At 56.6% G+C, this 16,595-nt stretch overlaps 1 protein-coding gene across 1 annotated transcript; it reads right to left on the bottom strand.

Moving 5' to 3' along the window:
- Window positions 1-1,641: 1,641 nt before the first annotated feature.
- IKBKE (inhibitor of nuclear factor kappa B kinase subunit epsilon) lies at window positions 1,642-14,983 on the bottom strand. The gene is made up of 20 exons (XM_074163213.1): window positions 14,897-14,983; window positions 13,965-14,105; window positions 13,355-13,484; window positions 12,756-12,937; window positions 12,271-12,431; window positions 11,647-11,757; window positions 11,170-11,349; window positions 10,661-10,863; window positions 10,192-10,256; window positions 10,017-10,108; window positions 9,304-9,405; window positions 7,883-7,958; window positions 7,691-7,803; window positions 7,365-7,441; window positions 7,065-7,104; window positions 6,108-6,209; window positions 4,061-4,157; window positions 3,444-3,547; window positions 3,095-3,166; window positions 1,642-2,340 (listed from the first exon to the last, which is right to left on the bottom strand). The coding sequence occupies exons 1-20, from the start codon at window positions 14,981-14,983 to the stop codon at window positions 2,307-2,309; spliced, it is 2,169 nt and encodes a 722-aa protein (XP_074019314.1). The 3' UTR covers window positions 1,642-2,306.
- Window positions 14,984-16,595: the final 1,612 nt, after the last annotated feature.

Genomic DNA, 16,595 nt, shown 5'->3' on the forward strand with positions numbered 1-16,595 from the left:
TTGCTGCCACGGTCAATCCAAGGAGCATCCATGGCAGCCTCCCCCTTCCCTGTCCTTGCTCTGCCTCCGGGCACTGAAATTATGTGAGTCCTGGGTTCCTGGGGCCGAATTCCAGGGACCAGAACAGCCACGGCAGGCCCGGACTTGGCTGAAGGCTCTCGGTTTACCCAATGTGTGTCACCTCCAGAAAAAGGGCTGGAAAGGGAACTGGAGGAGAGGTGAAGGGCAGAGCTGGGTGTTCCATTTTCTGCCGAGGGACAGGTCCGGGCAGGCACCTGAGCATCTCCGCTGCTCGAGTCAGACCCGTTTCCTTGCCCCGATGGTGGCTCAGCCTCTCCTGCCAGATCCACCATCAGTCCCCGGGAGGTGCAGTGAGTCCCTCGCCCTTGGACTTTGCCGGTGTCACTGCCGCCAAAGTCCCGACTCCCCGGTCCCTGCCCCAACCTGCTTTAACCCCGGCAGCCAGTCATGGTTTGCACACAGGTAGAAACCAGGCAAACACAGAGGGAAGGGGTTTATGCAGGGGACAGGGATGAATCCAGATATTCATGCCTCCTGCCAGTGCAGCCTCCCACTCTGCAGACTCTGGGGGCAAAGGGACCTGTGCTTCCCGCTGGCCGTTTGCCACCCCGTGAGCTTCGCTAGTGCAGCCCCCTTCCCCAGGAAGAGAATTCACGGGGCGGGGGCTCTCCAGGGAGCCCAGGGCAGGGATTTCTGTGTCTTTTCACTCATGTGTGCCAGGGAGAGGTGAGAAGAACAGAGGTAATTCTGCCATCGGTCTGGCAGGAGCCCCCCAGGTGTAAATTCCCAGGTGTAAAATCCCAGCTGGGTGGGAGTTACTGCCCTGGCTGCAGCCTGGGGACAGTGCTCTCGGCTGTGCTACGGGATGTGGGACCTGGGTGACAACCCATAAATCACCCTGGGGACAGGCAGGAAGAGGTGGACGGAGGGGCAGCGTGTCTGACTCTTCCCACAAAGAGCTCGCTGATACCATCGAGTGCTCGTGTTCCCGAGACCCCAGGCTCCCCGTATCGCTGCTCCGCACGCTGCTGCCGGGGAGCAGCTGACTCAGCCGATAACCGGAGGATTACAGCTCCTTGTAAAACCCAAGGTCAAAAACCAGTAGGAAAATCAGAGCACAATAACCACCCCTAACAAAGGGCCGGGTACAGCCCTGGCACAGAGCATCGGGTCCTTCTGAAGATCCCTGTGTGCTTCCTGGGGGCAGTGGAGGTGGGGGTAACATGTTTCCCCTCCATCCTATTTCCCAGGAGTGTAACAGGAGTGATATGTCGGGCATCTCCTGCCCAGGGCAGCTCCAAGCGCTCACAGCCAGCCCCACAGAGCACCTACGTGGGTCCCTGCTGTCCCCATCCCCGCTCTGCCACCTCCACAGACCAATGCATCCTTTCACCCTGCACGTTAATGGCAGAGGTGACTGCTTAGGGTTTGTTTTCATCTCTCACCTAAAAGAAAAAGAAATATCCCTGCTTTCTCTTGCAGAGCGGTGTCTGGAGAGGGCTCGAGGGAGCCCTTTTGTCTGATTTTGCCTTGGCATTTAGTAACACCCCCAGGTTCGGTGGCTGGAGGCACAGTTTCAGTACAGGGTTGTTTGCAGAAGGCATGCACCCCCACGGGCATAAACACAGAACTCAGTTACATTTACAGAAATGTACCAAAAAAAGAGAAGCCTTCCTCAGTTTCCCATTCCCAAACCCCCCAGCAGCCCAAACCTGGGGCTGGAGGAGAAGCCCTGGAGCAGGAGAAGAGGCTGGAGCACCCATGGGCAGAGGCTGTGGCTCCAGCTTTCCCCATGCTGTCACCTGCCGGGCAGAGCACTGGGACCATCCTGGGCTGGATCCAGTCTCTCATCCATCAGGTACCGCATCCCTCCTGCCCTGGGCTCCTCCACTCTCCACGAAGCCTCAGGGAGCAGAAGTATATTAAAAGTGGGAGTAATCTCTAAACAAGACACCAAAAGATAATTTATCTGTCTAGCCTCTTCCTCTTCATCATAGGACATGGTGATACACAGAAGCTAGAAAAACATGAAGTCCTTCAAGCACTTTTTAAAAGGAAAAAAAATACCCCCAATTTTCTGGTCAAACTTTCAAAGGCTCAAGGCTTGAAGCCACTCAAAGCTAATGCTGTTCAACTGTGCAAAAGTGCTGGAGCGGAGAGGTAGGACACAGAGAGCTCTTCAACCACGAACATCAAACGTCTCCATCGCTCTGGACCCAAAGTGCTGTCAGTGTTCCCTGCTGAGGAAAGCGATTTTGCTTCAGCAGCTGCAAATTCACCACGTCTCAAATACCGGGAGTGGGGGCAGCTCCACTTAACCTGCAGGAACAAAACCAAAGGCTTTAGGCTCGAGAGGGATCACCTGGGCTCATGCAGCCCCAAAATACAACTTGGGCTGGGCACCAGGCTCTGGGCTTGTTCCTGTATCTTTTGGGATCAGCCCTTCATATCAAAAGCATCCCAGACCTTTCTTATCCCCTTAGTCACAGTGGACACGCTGCAACAACACAGTTGGTCCTATAAAAACAGGGCTGGGCTGAATCACCAATTTCTTTTTTTTCCCCTTTTAAAATCTGATCTGAAACTCTTTGACATTCTGATGTGCGTCTTCATATTGTTGATTTGCATTAAGACCCTCAAAAAAAGGTAGAAGAGAACGAAAGCCAGTGGGGGGGTTGTCAGCAATGGGATGCTGGGGTTTGCAGAGTGTTTCCTCCAGAAATGGAAAGCATCCCCTTGTCGGTGGCAGCCAAGCAGCGCCAGCTCGGGGCAGCACGGGAAAAAGGTCGGGAAGAGGGTGTAGACATGACATAGCATTTGCAGAAGATCATGCAGAAACTCCCAAGAAAGAGAAACTCTTCTGCTGCCAGATGGTGATGTAAACTTGGTGCCGTTAAACCTCCCGTGTGAACCAGCCCACGAGTAGCTGTGGTTGTGCCCGGCATCAGGCACGGCCCCTGATGCTGGGGCTCATTCACGGATCCCCAGAGACCGCCCCCCCCCCCAGCCCCATCACCCCTTCCCAGGGCAGGAACCACTGCTCAGAGTGCCATCTCCAGCTGCTCTTACTCACCGCTCGATGATGCTGTTGTTGAACTGGAGATCACAAGTTACTGACCTCATCTGCTCCAGGAGCTCCTGCATCCTGCCAGGGAAACAACCAGCCCTTTACCCCCGTGCTGCTTGGCCTCTGCTCCCCACAGAAGGGCTGGCTGAGGTGGCAGGGACACCCCACGGGTCACCCAGCGGGGATGGCACCCAGCAGGGCCACGGTGAAGGGGTCAACGCAGACTGTCCCAGCGCTGCAGACACCAAGCCCTCGCCCCGACACTTGCCCCGTTTCTCATGCAGAGGATCCCAGGAGGTCCCGCTTTTCCCCAGGGAGTCAGGCTGTCCCCAAAACCCTTTTCCAAAAGACTCACCGAAAAGCCATCTCCCGGCGTGCCTGGCTCAGATGGACAGGTGAAGGTGCTGGAGGAACCGGGGCCAAACTTTGTTTCTCCATCTGGAGAAACCTGTCCAGAGCCTGCGGAGACGGAGAGACTTGGCAGCCCCCGGCTGGTTGCCGTGGTCTGACCCCCGGGTGCTGCGGTGCCCTCCCTGCAGCCCTGCCAGTGCCCACCCGGGGACAAGAGGGGGACAAAACACTTGGGGAAACGATGCCCACATAGTCAGAGCCAGCACATCCACTTCTTCAGAACAAAGAACATAAAATAACCAAAGGACCAGGGCATTTGCTGGGTGGCTGTGCTGCCGCTTGCCAGCATGGGGAGAGCTGGAGGCGAAGCACCGTCTTCTCTACTGCAGCAATTCCTGTCTAGTGGGTAGAGATCCCCCAGTGCCAGGCAGCCAGCGGGACCAGGGGTGCCTCTGCCAAAGGTTTACCCACTCCCTCCTCTGCTCAGCGGGGGGGAAAGCAAGATCTCCAGTGCGGATTGGCCACAGAAATGGCAGCAAATTGTTTAAAAAGGCTCCGGTGTGTTCCCTGCTTCCGGTGGGTGCTGGGAGAGGGGGGCAAGCAGCATCCCCGGGCACCTACGCTCTGCAGGCAGTCCTGGCACTCCATCGTCTCCACGCTGCAGGCGCTGATGTGGTTGCTGAGCCTCTTCAGGTGCTTCTTTATCTCACAAACTTTCCTAGAAAGAAAGACGATGACAAAATTTCCAATCAATGCTCGGCAGCAGGGTGAATCGTTACATCTTCTCGCTTGTTTGTTTTATTTTTGTATTGCTTTCTGCAAACCTTTCTGGATGTAAGTTAAAAACCTGAAGGAAAGCGAGTGAGTCATGACAGCGTTGTGATTACGGCTGCAACTCACCGTTGGCAAGATTATCCAAACAACACTAACAGCAAATTAATTAGGGAAGGTCTTGCTTATCCAAGAGACAGCTCGAGCCCATCACTTCTGCCCCACGTGCTGCACAGGCCACTGCTCTGTCCCCTGTGAAGGGCTGAGCATCCTTGGGTTTGCGTTTCTTTTTCCGTGCTCTCCTTTCACATTTGAAGTGTATAAAGGGTGGAAAAGTTCCCTCCACACACACCCTGGGGTCAGACTCTGTGGGCAGCTCTGCTGACACCAAAGCCCAGAAGAGGCAGCGCTGGGTGGGCTCTGCCCTGGGGGGTGATGCTGTGAGCGGTGTCCCCCCCCCTCAGCCTCGGGGGTAAATCCTCCTGTGGTTTTTGGGGGGACTGACTGCCCCGTTCCTGCCAGGGCGAGGGGCCCCAGGACAGAAGTGCCAGGCACCAGGCAGGAAAAACATGAGTTGCATAGAAAAGGGCTTGGTTTGGCTTTGAAAAAAAAAAAAAAAAAAAAAAAGAGGAAAGAATATTTAAGGTGAACGATCCACCTCCAGTCCCCAGAAAAACAGCCACCACACCACAAACCCTGGCTGCCTGCAGGAGGAAACTCAAAACAGGACAATTAAAACTGAAACAACAATAAATTAAAAATATCCAGTTGTGACTCACAAGGCCTTCTCCCTAAGGACAGAAAAATAGATACAAAAATACTCCAGAAGAACACTAAGAAGTTTTTTTCCTCCCTGGGATCAAAGGTAAAAGCCCTGCTTGAGTGCAGACGGGGCTCCACGCTGCATGGATCTGGGGGTTCTACACCCAGAGAGGAATCTCATCCTGAGACAAAATTCCCACTGAAGCCAAGGGGAGATGTCACTGTCCCACAACGGGATGTGGCGGGAGGTGACTGCGGGCAACAGCTTCTGTCCCCGAAGTGAAAACTGCCCGTGGAGCAGGGTTTGCAGCGTGGAAACCCCCGGCTGCACTGGGGGAAAGGCAGGGCAGGGGGGCTACTCCCGGGGCATTCCTGAGCACCCGAGACAAATTTCTAGCTCAAAAATCCACCCTCCCCACTCCCCCTGTAAATCCTACACAGGTCTATTCCCCACCAGAAATAAAGACCAGGTCAAAAGCTGGGTTTCATTCTAAGGCGTTATAGAAAATCATTCTCCTTGCGCCCACGCTGGCAGCCCAGGGGAATGGATGCTGCTCTTGAAAAGCAACCTTGCCATAAAAAATCCAATTTCTGCAACATCCTCCCCCTCACCCCTGCTCTTTGCTGCTGTCACAGGCAGTGGATTGTGCTCGATCACTGCAGGGTAATTCGCTCTTTGCATTATTCCCCAAACACCGTTTAGCAGAAAATCATTCCTAATAAGTAGATCTCTCTGTCTCAATAGCAATTTTGTCCTGATAAAATAACCTCTCCCCAACGGAGGGCAAGGAAAGCAGCTGCATGAAGTCAAGCTGCAAATTTAGGAGGTTTTAAAAATAAAATAATAAAAAAACCAACAAAACTTCAAATAACAGGGCAGAAATACACGGCACGGGAGCGTTCACAGCAGGATTTCCAGCAGTCACACCGAGCTACTTCTTCAAGGTCTTATTACCCCTTTATGAGTCCCTCGGCAGCAGTTACCGATAACATCATCTCCATCCGCATCCCAACGCTCGATCAATAGCAGAGAGCATTCGGAAGCCCCGGTCATTGGTGGGTTACTGGAAAGTCCCCTCTTCCCATCCCCGCCGGGGTCCCCAAACCCCAGAGGGAGCAGGGCAGGGGCTGGTACCTCATCCTGCTGCCATGGAGGGCCAGGGCCTCCTGGTACCGCTGGACACAGTCCTCCTGGAAAATCGACAGAACCTTCCTGGCCAGATGCCCTAAATTCACCCTAAAACCAGAAAAACAGAGAGAACACTCTTATTTCCTTGAATGTATGAAAATGAACACCCCCAGTTCACACGGCAGCAGACCTAAAGCTGGCTCCCGACTGGAGGACTGGATGCTCTGTAACGAATTTTGCATCAGTGTTATGGAGAAAACAAAACCAAATTATGATGGAAAGGGAGGGTTTGGGGGGGGTTTAGGGGGGTGGGGTCAGGCAGGGACAGCCGGGCTGTCACCTCTGCCCCCAGGGCACTTCTGAGAAGTCTTTGCCTTGGAGTTCACAGCAAATGTCCAAGGTTGAGTGAAGATTAATTAAGATAAAGGAGCTGCCTGTTAAATTTCACCGTCCCTGGTACATACTGAAGCATGCATTTTATTTCTTGCCCGTGTTAAATTCCCCTGGTTCCAGTGGAAACTGAAAGGAGGATTTTTAAAGGTACAAAAGCCATCAGACACTTCACTCCCACTGAAAGTTAGAGAGAGATGAAAGCAGGGACACTTCTCAAATCAGCATCTCGGCAAATAAATGGCCACAAACTGAGGAGGTGGGAGAAACAGCCTGAAATGGAATTATTCTCTGCAGTCCCACACGGGGATTTGGGCCAACGGCAGCTCCCTCTTCCCAGGTCTGCAGAGATTTTCTCACATCTTCATCTGAAATAGCTTAGAGCTTGAAAAAGTTTGCTGGGAAAGGTCCTGCATCCATGAGCTGACACAGAAGCGACTTATAGGTGCCCCCTCTCAATTTTAGTGACCCAGGAGTGTTTTACATCCCCTGAGGATTCAGCTGGAAACACCAAAGAGGTCCCTGGCTGCAGCGTGGGGCCGGTCCCAGAAAGGGGAGAGGGTTGGGACTTACTTATCCAGTTTGTGTATTTGCTCCTCGTTGTAGCCCAGCCCTGGGGAGGAAAGACACCGGTCACCTGCCAGAACGCACTCCGTGGGCTTTTGTGTTAATAACCCAATGAACGGGCAATCTCACGGCACCCAGAGATCACTCAAGGGGCTTTTCAGGGCTGCAGCCCCCGGGGCCACTGCCGCAGCACAGAAATAACTGCTAAAGCAGCAAAGTGAAAGAATGCACTTTTCCAGGGGGCAGGGATGTTCCTGCTGCAGCCCCGTGCCTCGTGTCCCCAGGGTCACCGTCCCCATCACTCACGCAGACACGTCCTGGCCTTCTTGAACTGCTTGTAGATCAGCTGCATCTTCTCCAGGCAGCACTCGATCTGCCGGATGCTGCGATGGGGACAGGGAGGGAGGCGTGAGGCCCCGCGAGAGGAAAGGTACGAGTTCGGGGTGAAATTAGCACTTTGGGGCGAAATCCGAACACGCTGTAAACTCGGGGACACTGCTGCTCCCCGTGTCTGGATGGAGGGACATCACGCACGTGCGTGGCTGTTTGGGAGCACGCAGTGATGTCTGCTCAGCCCAGCTGAGGACAGCCCAGCGTCGGCAGGGGTTTTTGGTAAAGCTGGTGCTACAGACCTTTTGTCTTCGTGCACTTGCTGCCTGTGCTTCACCAGCTCGGATAAAATCCCGTCCAGCACCCCTTGCAGGTCGAAGATGTTGTGGGAGCACTGAGAGAGCTCCTCGGCGACCTGCGGATGGGGAAGGGAGGTTGGGGCCGGCGGCTCCCAACGCTGCCTGTCCCGGTGGATGCTCCCCATCCCCACTCACCCTCTGCAGCCTTGTCTTCACCACGGCCACGTCCTTGAGAGCTGGCACCCCGCTGCCTGCAGGAACAGCCTCGTACCTGAGGAAAGTCAGAAAATGAACATTCCTGAAGCAGAATATAAGCCAGAGGCAGCCGTCACCGGAGCAAAGAAATCCATCCCGTGGCGGAGGCAGCGTCAGGGTCCCTGGGGGAGCCGGGCAGTGGTTCGCTTGGGCAATAACTCTGCGTTCATGGTATGGGATCTGAGCCACAAGATGCAAAGTGCTGATCCGGTAAAAACTCGCCCTTGTTGTGTCCAATTTGTTCCCAAAATTGTTAGCTTCGTATCCCCTGGCTTTACGCCAGGTGGGATGTCGTCTGCCTCCCCGCAGCTGGCATGAGAGGGTAACGCTGAGCGGCGCAGGCTGGCGGAGTCAGCAGAATTCCTGAGCCAGCCCGTGTTGGAAGGGATGGATGAGGCGGCAGCATCCAGCTGCAGCATTAGAGCTCTTGGCTCTACAGCCCCACGCTAATCCTGCCAAAGTCAATGGGAACCACGTGTCCCTATCTTTTTAGATGAAATGGAAATTAAGAGACTTGCTAAACTGAAAAGAATAAAAGAATAGCAGCCCAGCAGCAAAGAATTTTCCACTACAACAACAAAACAGGAGAGAAAATAACTGTGGGTTACTTTAGATGAACCGCGTTCGGCTTTCCCCGGGGCAGCGTGGGTGGGAAGGGGATGCATCGGTTACGGCGAGGGCTGCCCAGGGCTTCTCCGTAACTCAGCCTCCGGTCAGTGCTCCATTAGTGGAGCCTCTTCAAATGGCAATAAAGGACATCTCATCGCGGATGGTGTGCTCAGGGGGGATGCCAGCGCGGTGGGAACGCAGCAGGATGGGCTGCGGCTCCTCCCCGGCACTGCCTGATGCTCCAGGGCTGTTGGAAGGGAGTGGGGTCAGCGATGCTGGGCAGACCCCCAGAGACCTGGCAGCTGATGCCATCCTGCCTGTTATTTTAGCTCTGCTGGCAGCAACAGCTCTTTTTCCCTTTCCCACCAGCTGGCAGCAGCAGCCCTGCCTTCTCCTCACACTTACTCTGTGGCTCACGGGCTGTAACAGCCTGAAAACCCTGGAGCAGGAGCCAGGGAGCGAGGGCTAATTCTGGCCGCCCGTGAAACCAGGGAATGATCACTAAAAACTGAAGCAAAGAGGGAAAAACCAGCCAGGGTGGCTCACTTCCCGCAGTCTCCACATAGAGCGAAAAAGCCTCTTACCTTCCAGCTACCAGCTTATTCCTGGAATTTTATTTTTTCCTGATTATTGGGGCACCTTTGAGAGTCCTGTATCTTATCTGCAGCAGCCTCAGGGCAGCGCTGGTGCCTGCCCAGCCCAGCGCCAGCGTCCCCACGGCTGCAAAGCTGCCCTGGCCCAGCCACACTTACAGCACGAGGGTCTTCACCTCAGTGAGCTGCAGGCAGGTGAGGACTGAATGAGCCCCTCTCCTCTGCTCCAAAATCCTCGAGCACTCCGTTTTCAGGTCCCCACTGCCAAGAGAGAAAACAGCCCGTCCAACGTGTGCCCCTCGGTGGCCTGACCTCCATCCCGGGGCTGGCCACACATGGTGGGGGGGTCAGGATGGAGCTGGTGGCTCCTCTCTGGCTGCTCGTGGGAAAATAGGGGGGTGGATGCAGGTAAAACTGGGGGCAGCTCCCGGGCAGGGGGGCTCTCACCCTCTGGGCACTGTCCTGCCACTGCACAAGAAGCTTCTGCCCCGATGGAAATGGGTAGGACAGAGAAAATGCACAATGATAATAATAATAATGATGATGATGATGCTGTTTTCCTCAGCATCGCCTGAACCGGAAAAAGTGACTCAAAAGTAAGAAGTGGGGGCAGGAGCAGCCTCACAACACTAAGTGATACTTTCCAATAGGTCCAGCCCCCTGGCAACCTGGCACGTGTGTCCCCCGAAATGTCCCTTGTATGGGGGGGACACTGTGCTTTGCTCCCTCCCAGTACCCTGTGAGGACACGTGGTGGTCCTGCCCTCTCTGGAGGTGGCTGGAAAACCCAGGAGTGATTTAACTCCTGTCCCCCAAAGCTCTGGGTGCTGGGAAGGGACAGGTCCCCTCCACCGCGGTGGCCCCGGCACTCACATCACCCAGTGGAGACCTCTGGCCAGCAGCTCCCGGCAGCGCCGCAGGGCCTGGGCGATGCGCAGCGTCTGGTGCACGGCCCCCACCGCGCTCTGCAAAGCAAAGGGCATTGCGGGGGCTGCTCCTCGACGCCAGGGCTCCCCCTCCCCCGGGCCACGCTGGCACCCCCACCTACCTTGGCTGCGCTGCAGTCGGCCACCACGTCCACCTTGGGGACAAACTTCGGAAACTCAAGTGCCGCTGGAAAGACAGACAGCGGTCACGGGGCTTCGGGGACCCACGGGGACATCGCACACCCACCAGAGCCTCCTGGGATTTCAGGCACCGGAGCAGCTGCGATGCTGGAGGCTTTAGTGCAGCTCTCCAGGATATTTTGGAAATGCGGACTATGGCACAAGTATGTGGACTATGGAATATGTGGATTAATTATATGGACTATGAATACATGGACTAAATGTGGACTATGCTGCTTGGTGGGCAGCCGTGGGAAAAACCACCCTGAATTCTCCCAATCCTGCTCCAGCCTCGTAACCCTTCCACCTCCTGCTGTGCATGGGGGTCTATAAGGATAATAATTTAGGGAAATCTCTCTTGTGGAACCCACTCTGCCTCTTCTGATGCATCTCCAAGCCAGAGGTACTCACGGTCTCTATATCTGACTCCTACCACCTCTTCTGGTTGCTCAGCAGAGCTCAGCAAGGTCAGAGGGCTGTGCTCTGCGGTTGTGCAGAAACTATGAGCTTGTAGATTAGGATCCAGTTCATACAGATGACCTTCAAAAAAATATTCTTGATGGTGAGGGACTATATTAGTTTGTTTGAAGACAGCATCTAAAAACTTGGTGGTACTGAAATGAAAAAGAAACAGAAGGATGGGGAATAAGCAAGGTGGCGAGCGCTCAGATTTCCATTGCTTTAACAGCCTGACCCCTCTTCTCATAGCAAAAAATCCCATGAGATCGGTGGCCCCCCTCGGACAACCTCCCTGGGGGTCTCTGTGTGCCTTGGCAGGAGACAACAGCTCCTGGTGAGTGCGCTCCCCAGCAAAGGCTGGTTTGAATCTGGTTTGTTTTAACCTTGGTTCACGTACTGAAACGAGGGGCTGAGGCTCCTGACCTCAATTCCCAAATTCTGTTTCAACAGAGAATCCTTACGTGTTGTAGGAGTGGATGTAGATGCGATGCGAGGAAGCCTGCTGCAGGGAGAAGACGTCGACCACAATCCTGTGCAAAATGTCATTGGTTTCTGCAAAAAACTGGTCGAATCCCCAGCATTTCTCCTGATCCGCCTCCAGGATGTTAGCCAAAATGGGAATCAGCTGGTCCTTCAGCCCCCTGCAGCAGAGATGTTTGCCCAGACTGGCATAACCCTGAGCCGTGCGGGGCCGGGGAGAGGAGCAGCCCCTGCCCCTCGGCTGAGCTCCGGCACCAGCGGAGCCGCTGCCCCGTCTTGCGCCCCCTTTTCCCAGCTGTAAGGCAAGGACCTGGTCCGAGAGCTGTGACATCTGCAGATGAAAAGCTCATCTGCCTCGTGAAAACTTCCCGAGCCACCTGGGGCGGGATGCCCTCTCCAGCCACGGTGCCAGGATGCGAGACCCGCGGTGGGAGCCGAGCCCAGGAAGGGACACTCACGTGGAGAGACGGCACGTGACGGGCAGCTCGTAGCTCCACTCGATGGTCCCGTTCTCCTGCCTCTGGACCCCCGCGATGGCTCCGGGAGGCTTCTCGGTGGTGATTTTATACCTGTGGGAAGGAAATTGCTCGCAGCTGAAATGAGCCGAGTGACCTCTGTTTGGGCACCACATCCCTCGGGGTCAGCAAAGGGGGAAAGGGCTGAGCACGGATGGGCTGGGAAAGACAAGGTTCCCAGACAGAAAAAAACACAGGGAAGGAAAACACTTCAAGAAGCAGTCAAAAAAGTTTCAAGCCAACATTAACCCTGCCTCCTCTTCCAGCTGTTTGGCCACAAGGATGCACTTTGAGGGCAAACATGGTAAATAGGGCACAGCCCCTTTGCTGCACTGCACATACACACTCTCCGTATTGGTATGGAATCAGCCACGGGCTATGTTCCAGGGTTTTCTAGGTGATACGGGATTAAGTGAGGAGTAAACTACAGCTGACAGTCCCAGGGTGCTGCTGGCACGCACCAAGCCACAGCCAGGATGTCCTGCAGCCCCCCCCAGGGCCACCAGCCACAGTCCCACCTCCCCACGCAGCAGCACCCAAGCCCTCCCAGCTGGACACGGCACCTACATGATCTCCTTGTTCCTACGAGGTCCCCCGAAGGGGACGAAGGGGAGGCTGCCGGTGGCGGCGTGGTAGAAGGTGACGCCGATGCTCCAGAGGTCGACGGTGACGCCGTACGCCTTCTGCTGCGGCTTGCGCAGGACGGCGCGCTCGTACATGTCGGGGTGCTGCGGGGAGGAAGCAGAGAGCAGGAGCTGCCGACCCGTCCAGAGGGTCTACGGTGGCCATCGAGCCGTGGGTGTGGGACTGAAAACCAACTACTCAAATGGCCTCTTCTACCGCCTCCACACAAAACATCACCTGTAACTCTACGGCAAAAATGCTGAGGCATCCCCCCCCTCCCCTTCTTCAAAAATTGTGACCCCTTTGAGATTGGGGTCCCCAAGACACTGCTGCTCTCTACAAGTTGCCCAGGCATTGGATGGAGGGATGGGGACCAGCTTCCCCCAGGAATCCCCAGGGCCACCAGACTGGTGACAGGCTGCACTCACAAGATATTCTTCTGTCCCGTAGACAGACACAAACTTTTCATCATCATCCAGCTCTCGGGCGGCCCCAAAATCCGTCAGCTTGTAGATGCTCTGCCCATCTTCCCCCATCAGCCGCATGATGTTCCCGGGTTTGATGTCTCTGTGGACAACGCCGTTCTCGCGGAGGTGGTTCATCCCTGCCACTGGGCACAAGGGGATTTTATTTGAATGTAGGAGCATGAGAAGGGATGGAGAGGGGACAAGCTGCAGGGCTGGTTCCATTTAGGGGACCAATGTGACTTTGGGGGAACAGAGAGGATGAGCGAGCACACGGTCGGGCAATGTCCTCATGCTCCCCCATCATGGGGCACAGGCCGTTCCCACAGACCTTCCCGGAGCAGGTCTGCATGGAGAAACCCTCAGGCTTCCCCTGAACCCTCAGGGCTTCCCCCTGAGCTCACAAAACCACCCCATTCGGGGGTGCAATTTCTGACTGCTCAGCCCAGCCCTCCTGTCCACAGCCCAGGGCCGCTACCCGCAGGGTCCCACCAGCACCGCGATGTCCCCAGCCCACAGCTCCTGCTCGTGGAGGAGGGGGGCACAGGGACCCCCGCGCTCACCCACGCACTGCAGCACGATGAGGAACTCGGACTCAGCCAAGCCGAAGGCGTTCGCCGGGTCTTCCAGCACGTTCAGCAGGCTGCCGCTCGAGCAGTACTCCATCACCAGCACCTTCTGCTTGCTGCTGCCCTGCGGGGGGAGAAGCCGTCAGGGCTCGGCCAGCCCCGTGTCCCAGCCGGTGGCCTGTCCCCCCACCAGGCGGGACCAGATCCCCTCCTTTGGTTGGTGGGTCCCTGAGTTTCTCCTACTCGGATAAACCAGAGTTGGAAAATCACGGAATGGTTTGGGATGGAAGCCACCTTAAAGATGATCCAGTTCCAACCCCTTGCCCTGGGCAGGGACACCTCCCACCAGACCAGGTGGCTCAAATGTCCCCACCGTGCCACACGCCTGGCCAGGGGACATCAGCAGGTCAGGGCCAAGCTCCAGCCCGGTGACCCAGCGCCACCAGTGTCCCCAGTGCTGAAGGGCTGTGCTGAGGCTTGGTGTGGAGCCGGAGGGAGGAGAAGGCAGCCCAGGACCACCGCTCCCCTCCCGCAGCTCAGACCAGCTCCCCCACGGTACCGGCCCAGTGGGCACAGCGGGTTTCCGAGCCGAGGTCCCGCTTACCATCTCCTCCACGGCAAATAATTTGACAATGTTTTTATGGTTCAGCTTCCTCAGCATCTCGAACTCTCTCATCTGGACCTCCTGGGGCCGGAGGTAGCTGGCATTATTGAAGACCTTCACAGCAACCAGCTCCCCCGATTTCTGGGAAAAGAGGAAAAAGAGAAAAAGGAAATGGGAGGTGACGCCATCCACGTCCTAAGCAGCTCCGTTAGTGCTCCCACATCCCGCTCGGGGTGGGAAATGCACTGAAAATACAACATGGTTCCGAACAGACGCCCCGGAGCCTGTGTTTTCCCCGCTGCAGGAGCGGAGGGCTGTTAATTCCCCCCCCCTTTGCCTCCTGCCCCCGCAGCCCGTGCGCTACCGGGCAGCGGGTCTGTTCAGCTTCCTCAGGACTTTGTAGCTGGGGCTGGGGGTGGGAGCTCCCCCCCGCTCTCTGCGGGACGGGGCTGTTTTCAAACCATCCCGGAGCTGCCGCTCCTGCCCCGCGCCTGCAGAGACAAGACACTTCAAAGGCGGGCGAGGCGGAGAGGCTCCGTTCCAGCCCCGGCAAGTGTTTGCATGAAATATGCAAATCGACGAGGACGGGGTTTTCAAAACCTCTGGGCATTCCCCCGAAAACAGCTTCCTCCCCCGCCGTGCGATGCCCGGGAGTGCCGGTGGCCGGGGAGCAGGACCCGGCCATGAGCCCCCCCCCCCCAAAAAAAAAAGCTGCCGTCCTCCCGCGGGACCGGGCTGGTTCCCGGGGGGCAAAGAGCCAAATGAAAAATGAAAATAAAACCCAAAGCAGCCCCCGCCGCTGCCGGCAGCCTCCGCTCTCCAAGAGAGCTCTGGGGAGGGTGAGCGGAGGGGAGCGCGGGCATCCTTGTGATGGGGGGCAAGAGGGCGGGGGGGACACGGGGGCTTTGGGGTGACCGTCCCCCTCTACTCACCTTGTTGCGAGCTTTGTAGACGCAGGCCGTGGCGCCCTGGCCCAGGAGGTCCTCGGTGCTCCAGAGGTAGTTTGGGGTGCTCTGCATCTCCGGCGGCGCCCCCGCCAGCCCCGCAGCCAAACCCCGGCCTTTATCCCTCCTCACCTGGCAATTCCCGGGAGAAAAGCCGACAGCAGGACATACCCCTCGGCGGGCAGCCCCCCGGCCTCCTACCTCGCCAGCACCGAGGGGGCAGCACCCCGGGAAGGTCTGAGCAGGGATGGAGCCGTCAGCGCTGCCCAAAAAAACCACCCTGTGGCCAGGACCCGTCGGGGCTGGCAGCGAAACACTGACAGATGCAAAAAGAAAAAAAAAAAAAAAACAAACCAAAAAAAAACTACGAGCAAACAAACTTGCGGAGCTGCAAGGTGGCGAGAGGCACCTCCCCGCCCCGAGAACAGAAACCTATGGGATTGCAAAACCCGCTCTGCGAGCATCAGCTGCGGCTGGAGGAGGAAATGCTTCAGCTTCCTGCTCGAGAAAAAAAAAAAAAAAAAAAATTCCCAGAGTTGCAGCCGTCCCTGGGGGTGCTGGGCTCCCGGGACACGGGGCTGGGATGGACTCTCTAACGGCAAATGGTGCTGAGCCCCGGCCACCAGGATTTGGGAGGCAAATCAGAGCAGGGTCCGCAGCCCGGGTCTGTGGTCAGCCTTCCTCAGCCGCACGGGGTGCTGCCCTCGGGGGGTCCCCACGGCCCCGACACAGTCCCAACGGTGCACGGGGAAAATATGCAATTTTTGCACTTAAAAAAACCCAACAAACAAACCAAAAACCCCGCACAGGACACAGCCTCACATGTCGGGGTGCGTTTGAGATGAGCTGTGGCCACTGACCCTCTTTACAGAGCCACCGGCTGCTCCGGCTGGGAGCTCACAAGCCCTGCCAGGGCCAGGGTGGTTCAGCTCAACCCGTCCATCTCCAAGAGCTGCTTTACAGGAGTTAAGGTCCCAGAGGCTTCCCGTGTCCAGCTCCTTCAGGACCGCAGCTCCCAGTCCCCAGGGGCAGCCCTTGAGCCTGACCCAGGTGAAACTGCTCATAATAAAGTGCGGAGAAGGAGGGAGGAAGCAAATTCAAACGGAGCAAACAGCCCTGATCCTTCCCCCCGCCACAAACCCAGCCCCCACGTGTGTGAAGCAACGGATCCGGCCCAGCCCCAGCGATTGCAAACGCTTCCAGAGGGTTTCAGAGATGAGCAAAGGGCAGAGGGAGATTGCGGGGCATTTCCTGGGAGTCACGCAGCAATTCAGAGCGATCGGGTCGATTGAGGACTTCTCATCTCAGTGAGAGAACGCGAAGGTGGCTGTGTCGGGGCTGAGCACCGCTGTTCCCCGGGTGAACACGGACGCTGTCTGTCCCACGCCGTCCACGGGCAGCACCCCACGATGCTCACGGCAGGGCCATGGCATGGCCCCACTGGGAATGGAATCTGGAGTTACAGCAAAGCCTCCATGGGATGTCCCCAGAGGGGGACCAGAACCAGCCCCAAACCCTCAGCACCCAGCCCTGCCAGGGCGAGAGGCAGCGGGGAGAGCAGGCAGGGGCTCACAGTGCAGGCAGCGGGCAGATAGGATGCAGGGTGGGATGCGGGATGCAATGTAGGATGTGGGGTGCAGGCTGGGATCCAAGGTGGGATGCGGGATGCAGGGTGGGATGCAGGGTG

The sequence above is a fragment of the Numenius arquata genome, chromosome 24 (assembly GCF_964106895.1).
Source record: "Numenius arquata chromosome 24, bNumArq3.hap1.1, whole genome shotgun sequence".
Classification (NCBI taxonomy): Eukaryota; Metazoa; Chordata; class Aves; order Charadriiformes; family Scolopacidae; genus Numenius; species Numenius arquata.

Coding starts and splice junctions, on each gene's coding strand:
- IKBKE (XM_074163213.1), bottom strand. CDS start 14,983: ATGCAGAGCACCCCAAACTACCTCTGGAGCACCGAGGACCTCCTGGGC. Junction 12,938..13,354: donor CATCGTGCTGCAGTGCGTGG/GTGAGCGCGGGG, acceptor CCTTGTGCCCAG/TGGCAGGGATGAACCACCTC. Junction 3,167..3,443: donor CGCCGGGAGATGGCTTTTCG/GTGAGTCTTTTG, acceptor TTTCCCTGGCAG/GATGCAGGAGCTCCTGGAGC.